Source organism: Dunckerocampus dactyliophorus, chromosome 14 (genome assembly GCF_027744805.1).
Source record: "Dunckerocampus dactyliophorus isolate RoL2022-P2 chromosome 14, RoL_Ddac_1.1, whole genome shotgun sequence".
Lineage (NCBI taxonomy): Eukaryota > Metazoa > Chordata > Actinopteri > Syngnathiformes > Syngnathidae > Dunckerocampus > Dunckerocampus dactyliophorus.
In genome coordinates this window covers 24928221-24938071 of record NC_072832.1, presented here as the reverse complement: position 1 = coordinate 24938071, position 9851 = coordinate 24928221, and the positions used below count along the sequence as shown (strand labels likewise).

The following is a 9851-nucleotide window of genomic DNA, read 5'->3' as shown; positions in this document are numbered from 1 at the left end:
TGGTAAAAGCCCACAGTTATTTTTATGCTTATGCCTTTGTGCTTGCACCGATAACGTTTTTGTACTTTGTACCGTGGTCCTTGAAGCATCATAAGGGTGTGCGGCCATGGCGTTTTTATGGGCGTTTTTATGGGCGTTTCAATTACGTTTTTTTCGCCATTTGCTGGTGGGGATGGACTGTACTTTTCTGACACACAGGGGCGGACCTACAATTAGGGAAACGTAGGCAATTGCCTTAGGCCCCCAACCAGCTGCCCCCAACCCAACCAGCACGGGCCAGGTCCACCACTGCCAGCAGCACTCATATATATATTCATGGATAATTATGTTAGCATACTAAACAAATAACAGAACAAAAAAGCAAGCCATCTGGAAGCTAAATTCAAATGATCTACCCCCTCTCCCCCACGCTATAATGGACTGTTCCATGATGGTTTTTTGCCAACCGCCATTAACCCTTGTGGTAGCAAAAAGTATAAATAACGCATCACACAAATTTTACTAAAATTGTAGAAGTGCGATAACTAAGTCATTTCTAGATATTTTTTTACTTTCAACCACTCAAAATGTTCAGTGGCATCAGAGCTATCCATACACATATAGTTTTTATTTTTTTTATTTGTATTTTTTGCCCTCTATGGACAATAAAAGCAGTACTGTGCTATAACCAAAACAAACTATGCTGCATACATATATATATAAAACATGAATTGGAAAATTTCATATCACACAATTAGAGCCTTGAAAAGGTCAATGAGTTATAACAACACAAATTATTTTATGCATGCCTATTTTTGGCAATGGCCATTTTTGTGTATAATAACTAAACATACAATTGTTCTACAATAATTGTAATTTTTTTGAGGTGCGATAACTAAGTAATTTCTGAATATTTTCTTACTTTCAACCACTCAAAATGTTCAGTGGCATCAGAGCTATCCATACATATATAGTTTCTATTTTTTTATTTGTATTTTTTGCCCTCTATGGACAATAAAAGCAGTACTGTGCTACGACCAAAACAAACTATGCTGCATACATATATATATAAAACATGAATTGGAAAATTTCATATCACACAATTAGAGCCTTGAAAAGGTCAATGAGTTATAACAACAAACATTTTTTTATGCATGCCTATTTTTGGTAATGGCCATTTTTGTGTATAATAACTCTAAACATACAATTGTTCTACAATAATTGTAAATTTTTTGAGGTGCGATAACTAAGTCATTTCTGAATATTTTCTTACTTTCAACCACTCAAAATGTTCAGTGGCATCAGAGCTATCCATACATATATAGTTTCTATTTTTTTATTTGTATTTTTTGCCCTCTATGGACAATAAAAGCAGTACTGTGCTATAACCAAAACAAACTATGCTGCATACATATATATATAAAACATGAATTGAAAAATTTCATATCACACAATTAGAGCCTTGAAAAGGTCAATAAGTTATAACAACAAACATTTTTTTATGCATGCCTATTTTTGGCAATGGCCATTTTTGTGTATAATAACTCTAAACATACAATTGTTCTACAATAATTGTAAATTTTTTTAGGTGCGATAACTAAGTCATTTCTGAATATTTTCTTACTTTCAACCACTCAAAATGTTCAGTGGCATCAGAGCTATCCATACATATATAGTTTCTATTTTTTTATTTGTATTTTTTGCCCTCTATGGACAATAAAAGCAGTACTGTGCTATAACCAAAACAAACTATGCTGCATACATATATATATAAAACATGAATTGAAAAATTTCATATCACACAATTAGAGCCTTGAAAAGGTCAATAAGTTATAACAACAAACATTTTTTTATGCATGCCTATTTTTGGCAATGGCCATTTTTGTGTATAATAACTCTAAACATACAATTGTTCTACAATAATTGTAAATTTTTTTAGGTGCGATAACTAAGTCATTTCTGAATATTTTCTTACTTTCAACCACTCAAAATGTTCAGTGGCATCAGAGCTATCCATACATATATAGTTTCTATTTTTGTATTTGTATTTTTTGCCCTCTATGGACAATAAAAGCAGTACTGTGTTATAACCAAAACAAACTATGCTGCATACATATATATATAAAACATGAATTGGAAAATTTCATATCACACAATTAGAGCCTTGAAAAGGTCAATGAGTTATAACAACAAACATTTTTTTATGCATGCCTATTTTTGGCAATGGCCATTTTTGTGTATAATAACTCTAAACATACAATTGTTCTACAATAATTGTAAATTTTTTTGAGGTGCGATAACTAAGTCATTTCTGAATATTTTTTTACTTTCAACCACTCAAAATGTTCAGTGGCATCAGAGCTATCCATACATATATAAACTTGAAAAGGAAAGTCACAACAACTATGAAGAATTTATAACAGAATTTATATACCAAATTTTAAACAAGAACAAACAACACTTTTCAGAACAAGAACAACACTTTTCAGAATAAGAACAACAATACTTTTCAAAACAAACAAGAACAACGAACACTTTTCAGAACTTTTTTTTTTTTAGCAGTTTTTGCAGATGCTCCTCATGTGTTTGCGGCAAATGGGGGTACCACACTTTTCGCATGCATTTGATGCAATGAGTTTGTCTGTGCAGAGGCCACATTGTTTTCGCTTGGGCGAAGGAGTGGCCTCTTGTTGCTGCACTGCAGCCTGCACCGCACCAGCAGCGGTCTGTGGCTTTCTCCGATGAACCTCTGGCATGATCAACGCATTGCCGACCTCCTCGAGGAACAGCCTTCTTCTGTAAAGTTTGTTGGCGTTCCAACCCGGGTTCACAGAGGTGTACAGCAAAAAGGCATTGAAGGCCGAAATGTCCAGCATGTGGTAGAAAAGGCACATTGGCCACCGTTGTGCTCGCCGGCGAGTTGAGTATGTGCCACACGCCTGCAAACACACACAAAACATCAGATGACATCAATGACAAGACAGCTTTGATCAACACTTTGTGACAAAGACAAAACTTGTGCTTACCTGGTCCAGGTGGTCCACTGCTCCCTTAGATTTATTGTAATCCAATATCATTTGGGGTTTTCTTTTGCCCCCGTCCTCCACTTTAGGCTCCTTGTGTGCTGTGCTGAGCACCAGCACATTTTTCCCTTTTTTGGGGACGTATGAAACCAAAGCCATGTCTTTGGTGAAGCAGAAAATGCTGGAGAGGGGCTGCCTTCCTGTTATTTGTGTCACTTGTGCAGGGAGCTCCGGCTTGTTCCTCCTTACAGTACCCACAAGTGAGTTTCTTTTTTTTTTCAGTTCTGCTGCAAGGGGTATTGATGTGAAAAAATTGTCCACTGTTATTGTGTGCCCTTCCAGTGCGTCAGTGAGTCCCAGCACCACACGCATTCCTACATTGGGTTCACGCGTGCCCCCTGGAGGCTTCCCGGTGTAGACCTCCAGCATCAATGCGTAGGAGGTTCGAGCGTCACAGAGGGCCCAAATTTTTATGCCATACTTTGCAGGCTTTGACGGCATATATTGTTTGAAGCTGCAGCGTCCTCTAAAGGCAATTAGCTGCTCGTCCACGCACACGTCACGTCCCGCGTTGAACATTTTCTGCAGCCGGAAATTCCATCTGCTCCACAAATCTGATATCGGCGACAGTTTGTTCGCATGGTGCCGCTGTGGTCTAAGCAGCTTATCATCAAAACGTAGCATTCGGTTGACCTCCATAAACCTCCGATGAGCCATTGCGTTGGTGAACATTGGACGCCCGGTGTTGACGCCCCACAAGCTGCTCGTCGCTTCATGCCTGGACCGGTACATTCCAGCCAGGATCAGCAGCCCGATATACGCCCGCAGCTCTTGGGGCGTGACGGGAGACCAGTTGTTGATCGTTCGGAGCCCTTGGAGGTTGGTCATTTCGACTATTTTCGCGACGATCTCCTCATCCACAAACAACGCAAACGCCGTCTCCGGGCTGCTGATCCTGGCTATTGCATACAACGTGGGGCCAGGCGTGGGAATTCGTGCAGGCACGTAATGTCCAGCCACTTCGTTGGTTGGATGCCACATCACTTTTTTATTTTTCGAGCTCCATACCGTCTGATCGGCGCTGCCCGATGGATCCTGGTCCTGCCCGACCACTTCCGCAGCATCATCCGAGGCTCCCTCCTCTTCTTCCCAATCGGAGCTGTCCTCCTCGATGTTGTCGTCAGCATTAGGCTGATAATCGGGCGAAAACTCCCCCGACGACTCATGTTCTGACGTTTCAGAACCGGAATCGTCTTCGGTGTCAGTTGCCAAAATTGCTTGAAGGGCTTCGTCTTTGGTAAAAAACTTTTTCTGCACTCTGCACTCTGCACTTTCTGCCATTTCTGCACTCTCCAGCGTCCAACTCACTCTGGTGGTTGCACTAATAGCTCAAGTACCACCACACCCCCGCTTTGACCAATCGCGGGCTAATAAATTTTAATTGAAATTCAAACACGAGGCGGACCAATCATAGTTGAGATTCAAAAACGTAACTCATTCATGTTTCGAAATCTGAGCCAATCTCTATGCAGAACATTCGTTTGAAATAAAGACGCTCACACGCATGCGTATTGCGTAGACGTACAAAATTCAAAAGATAACACTTTATTTTTTTGAAAAAGAACTCGGCCAGTTATGTCTGGAGGTCCCCACCAAGCCCTACTAACATCCCGAACGGAATTGTTGTACATCGATGCATCGTTTTGGAGCCGACTGCAAAAAGGCGAAATCATTTGCGAGCCTCTGGCGCCACCTACTGGTGAAGGGGTGTAAATGCTCCCAACACAAAAAATTGGCATGCATACGTCTGTACAATTGTAAATAAAGCAATTGATGTGGTAATCTTGGGAAATGCATTTTTGCACATTAGGTTTACAATGCATTCAAAAATATGAATTATGATGGGTGTTTATGCTGCAATAATTGTCGATTATGTTATGTTTAAGTATCAAAAGTACAATCTCATTGCTGCAATGCCTTAGAATGGTCAGCAGGTGGCATTTTAAAATTCAGGACATTTTAGACACCCCATGGAAATGTCAGCTCTGTGGTATTTTTGTATATGCTTTGTCTTTGATTTTAAAGATAAAATATTCAGAAATTTACAAAAATTGCAGAAATTGTATCATGAGGGTTAAACATAGAAGAAGAAGTCGTGAGTTTGTGAGAAGCTAAGTGCAAAGCTACTTCGGCGCTAACTACCGCGGACTGTGAGCCGAGTTCCAGTCCCTACGTGAGCATCTGACTTTGGTGCATGTGTGAAGTCCAGTGAGAAGTTACAGCAACGAGTAGGACTTTCTTTCTTAGACATTTATGCAATGAAAAACATGGACAACAATATGGAGGGACTCCAACAAGATAATGAGCGTTCACGTTATTTATTTGTACGAATATGAAAAACCTCCATTTGACTTCTCTTGAATGGAAGGCAAAATGAGAGTCAAGTGCGCTTTAGCCATGGAGATAAAAGCTCAAGCTGTCCGTTTAATGACCAGTGCGGCTCTTAAGGCGTCGGGGAGTGAGGATAATGACATATCGATACCTACTTCTTAAATCGATTCTCAAATCAAAATATTGATACTTCATGTATAATTACGTTCCCTCTAAGCTGCGAGCGTGCGCCATCGCGTACTGATCTTGTGTTCTCAGCGCACAGGCAATCCTTGCAGCCCAGCAAAATAAAATCCAACTTGAACTGTAAATACAATAAAAACACATAACAATTTATTCTGTACCGTTTCACAATGCAACTACGTGACTGACAGGCAACAACTCACGGTAACGGCACACGTGTCCCTGCTTACTTTTGCCGCTGACTGCTTTTTTCACTTTGGAATCATTCAACAGTTTCCCCAAGTCTTGGTGATGATTTCATTTCTTTTTTTTTTTTAAATTGAACCAAGACTTTTAAAATCATTTTTTCATTTTTCCAACATATCTGACGAGCCAGCGACTACAACTTTCTGAACAAGCCCGGAGGAGTAATCCAAACAAAGTCTGTTTGTGAAAGCTGTCGGATATATCAGCAAGAAAAAGAAATTTGTGTGCTACAAACAAGGATTTTTGCCTTAGAAACTGAAAAAGGGCTTCATGAAACGCTCCCATTTACCTTCAAAGGAAAGGGTGAACAAACTGTTACGTCCAACCTTAACGATACTGTGTCTTTTCCAAGACTCTGCAAAGACACTCGTAATAGACTTGGTGCTAAGTCACCATGGAGATGAAATAGCACCTGAAATAAAGCTAACAAACAGATTTTAACACTATCAGAGCCAAATGTGACAAACAGAGAGAAAAGGCTCACCATGAAGTCAGCACAAAGTGGGAGACAGAAAAACTGTGCCAAGCGTCATGGTCACAGATACTCTGGTGCTTGGAGACGGAACATCAACAGAATAGCTCACATACCGCACATGAAATACAGAAGATGTCAAAATATTATGGGACAACATTTATGAAGATTATTTAAGAGGAAAGTTGAACTGAAAAGAAAACTTCAGCAGAAATGGAAAAAAAAGTTGTAATTTTACAAGAATAAGATAAAAAGAGGAAAAAGTCACAGTTTTACGATTATGAGGAAAAATAATATAATTTTAGTAGTGTAGAGTGGAAATATAATTTTTAAAAATAATTTCTAATGAAAAACAAAATACCGTTGTAATGTTTGAATAATTAGGTTGAGGAAAAGTTACAATATTATGGGAATAAAGTAACAATATTACAAAACAAACATTCTGAAGATTATTTAAAAAAGAAGCTGGAAATATTTATAGTAATAAATAGTCATAATGACGTGAAGAAAATCTACAAGAAAGTTGAAATAGTTGAAAAAAATAACTTCAGCAGAAATGGGAAAACAGCTGTAATTTTACCAGAATAAAGTCAAAATATTAAGAGAAACAAGTCGGATTGTAACGACAAAAAAAGCTCACGTTTGCGAGAATTAAAAAAAATAATGTTAGTTTCTTAGAATAGAGTTGAAATATGAAATTATTTATTTTATTAATTCATTCTGAGAAACTAACAAAACTAATTACACTTGTCATTTTTGGAAAAATTAGGCCGGAGAAAAGCTTTCTAATATTCTAGGAATAAATGCATAATATTCCAAAAAGAAAATTTAGTAAGATATTTAAGAAGAAAGCTGAAATATTTGTGAGGTACGTTCCACGTGTACGAGTGAGACAATCGGAGGAGACGTTGAGAGTGTGACATGAGAGCAGCAGTTTAATGTCATGTTTGACTTCCACATAAAACACAACAACAGCTAACACCTACGTGTCATCCACGCTTCTTTTCATACCTTTTTGTCTTCACGTCAATTCAAAATAAAGAAGCACAATGACTTTGTTGTCCCTTTAAAGTGAACATGAATGCAACATTCTCAGTGTAATTAGCATTACATTCCAGTGTAGCACCAACCAGACAAGTGTACAAAAAAGCACAAGAATAAAAATAAGAAGTGGAAATTTCCAGAAAGGCACTTCAAAAGACGCAGGAAATGAAAAAGTGACAAGCGGTGAAATGTTTCTCCAGCAGGCGGCGCCACTTCCTTCGTCGTGGTGATGAAATGAGCCGCGGTTTGGCGTCAGGTCAAAGTGTGAGCACACATTTCCACACAAACACGCTGAAAGAACAAAGTTCACCACCGTCATCCTCTTGTAATCAACCTTGGCAAGCAGCAGGGGGCGCCGTTTACCTGCAGTCGTCTGCGCCCGTGCTGATTACGTGACCGTCGCCGTGGGAGAAGCGCACATTGGTGACGTGCGGCGAGTGTCCGAGGTAGCGTTTGTGTTTGGCCTGTGGCGTGAGAGGGAGAGACAGACAGCGGCGTGACGTCACAGCACAACAATCGCTTTGCTTCTGACGTTTCGTACTCACAAACTTCTCCGTGCACGGGAAGTCAAAGAGTTTGACGAGGCCCAAGTCATCGCCGGTGACCACGTTGAGGCCGGCGTGCGACACGCACGCGCAGTTCACGTCCACTTTGTCTGCGTTTCTCGGCCAAATCCCCAGGACTTCGTCTCCGAGGACACTGAGGACACAACACGGCAAACTTCAACTGTCACGCGTCCACCAACACGTCACCTCTAGGTGGCGCAGTGACGCAAAACTTCATAGGAGTCTTGAAAGCAGGGGTGTCCAAAGTACGGCCTGGGGGGGCATTTTACGCACGTGGCTGTTTTTTTTTTCTTGGGACGTTGGGATGAGGATTTTTAGAACGTCCGCGGGACGTTCTAAAAATAATTTAACAATTTTATTAAATTAATAATTTAACAAGCAAGCCAAAAAAACAACAAAAAATGGGAAAATATGTCATTTTACCAAAATAAAGTTTTATAAATATTTGTTTAAAAATCAATTGAAAAAAGTTGTAATTTTATGAGAATAATGTTGCAATTTTATGGGAAAAAATGTCAATTTAGTAGCATAAAGTTAAATATTCTAAAAATGTTATTGTTTTATATTTACATTTCAAGTTGTAATAATATCAGAAACAAACAAAACAACAACGAAAGTTGTAATTTTTGAAAAATTAGGTTGGGGAAAAGTTATAGTGTTAAAATATTATGGCAATAAAGTCATGATGGCGAGAACAAAATTGACATGAAAAAGTTGGAAAATTTACAAAAAAAAACCCCAATAATGTAATATTATGAGGAGAAATAATGTCATCTTAGTAGCATACAGTTGAAATATTAAACAAAAAATGTTTTTTTTTTTTTTTTTAAAGTTGTACTTTTTGGAATATTAGGTTGGAAAAAAAGTCTAATAAAAATTTTACAGGAATAAAGTCAAGAAAATGTACAAGAAAAAAACGGAAATCATTGGAAAATGAAAACAAAACAGGGAACATTTAAAAAAAACTGCTGTAATTGTACAGGAATAAAAAAAAAAAGTTGCACTCTAACAAGAAAAAAGGTGTCATTTTATGAGGATAACTTGTAATATTGTGAGGAAAAAGAATGTCCTTTTAGTAGCGTAGCGTTGAAATGAAAGAAACATCCATCCATCCATTTTCTATGACGCTTATCCTCTTTGAGGGTCGTGGGTATGCGGGAGCCTATCCCAGCTGACCTCGGGGGAGAGGCGGGGTACACCCTGGACTGGTGGCCAGCCAATCGCAGGGCACTATTAAAGAAATATGAAACATTTGATTTTTTTTTAAGTCAGAAGAAACAAAACAAAGAATTCAGTTGTACTTTTGGGGAAAAATACATTGAGGAAAACGTCACAATGTTACGGGAATAAAGTCTAAATATTACAAGAAGAAAGTTGAAATATTTTGAATATTATAACAAAAACAACAGGAAAAATTGAAAAAACTGCTGTAATTTTCCCAGAATAAGCTTGTAAAATTCTGAGGATAAATAATGTCATTTAATTAGCACAGAGTTGAAATATTGAAGGGGTTTTTTAAGTCATAAAATGACGAGAAACAAAACAAAGAATAAAGTTGTACTTTTTGGAAAATTAGGTTGGGAAAAAAAAGTCTAATAATAATTTTACAGGAATAAAGATCAAATATTATGGAGATGAAGTCATAATATTACAAGAAAACATTTACAGGAAGAAAGTTAAAATATTTGGATAATTAAAACAAAAACAGGAAAAATGGAAAAAACAGCTGTAATTTTACAGGAATAAAGTAAAAATATTACAAGAAAAAAGTTGTAATTGTATGAAAATAAAGTTGTGGTATTATGAGCAAAATAAAGCAGCAAAACAAAGAATAAAGTTGTACTTTTTGGAAAAGTAAGTTGGGGAAAAAGTTATAATGTTACAGGAATAAAGTCCAAATATTACAAGAAGAAAATTTAGGAGAAAAACGTTGAAATAGTTGGAAAA

At 37.8% G+C, this 9851-nt stretch overlaps 2 protein-coding genes across 3 annotated transcripts in view; both read right to left on the bottom strand.

Moving 5' to 3' along the window:
* Positions 1-2137: 2137 nt before the first annotated feature.
* Positions 2138-4936, bottom strand: LOC129193967 (piggyBac transposable element-derived protein 4-like). The gene is made up of 2 exons (XM_054798806.1): positions 3006-4936; positions 2138-2918 (listed from the first exon to the last, which is right to left on the bottom strand). The coding sequence occupies exons 1-2, from the start codon at positions 4341-4343 to the stop codon at positions 2535-2537; spliced, it is 1722 nt and encodes a 573-aa protein (XP_054654781.1). The 5' UTR covers positions 4344-4936; the 3' UTR covers positions 2138-2534.
* A 2275-nt stretch (positions 4937-7211) lies between these two features.
* Positions 7212-9851, bottom strand: part of LOC129193966 (echinoderm microtubule-associated protein-like 6) — a 28999-nt gene continuing 26359 nt past the window's right edge. For both annotated transcript variants that reach the window (XM_054798804.1, XM_054798805.1), the window contains 3 exons: positions 7884-8037; positions 7702-7802; positions 7212-7629 (listed from right to left, as the gene is read on the bottom strand). In XM_054798804.1, coding sequence (XP_054654779.1) covers positions 7596-7629; positions 7702-7802; positions 7884-8037 — 289 coding nt within the window. In that variant the 3' untranslated portion in view covers positions 7212-7595. The remainder of the gene's footprint in view (positions 7630-7701; positions 7803-7883; positions 8038-9851) is intronic.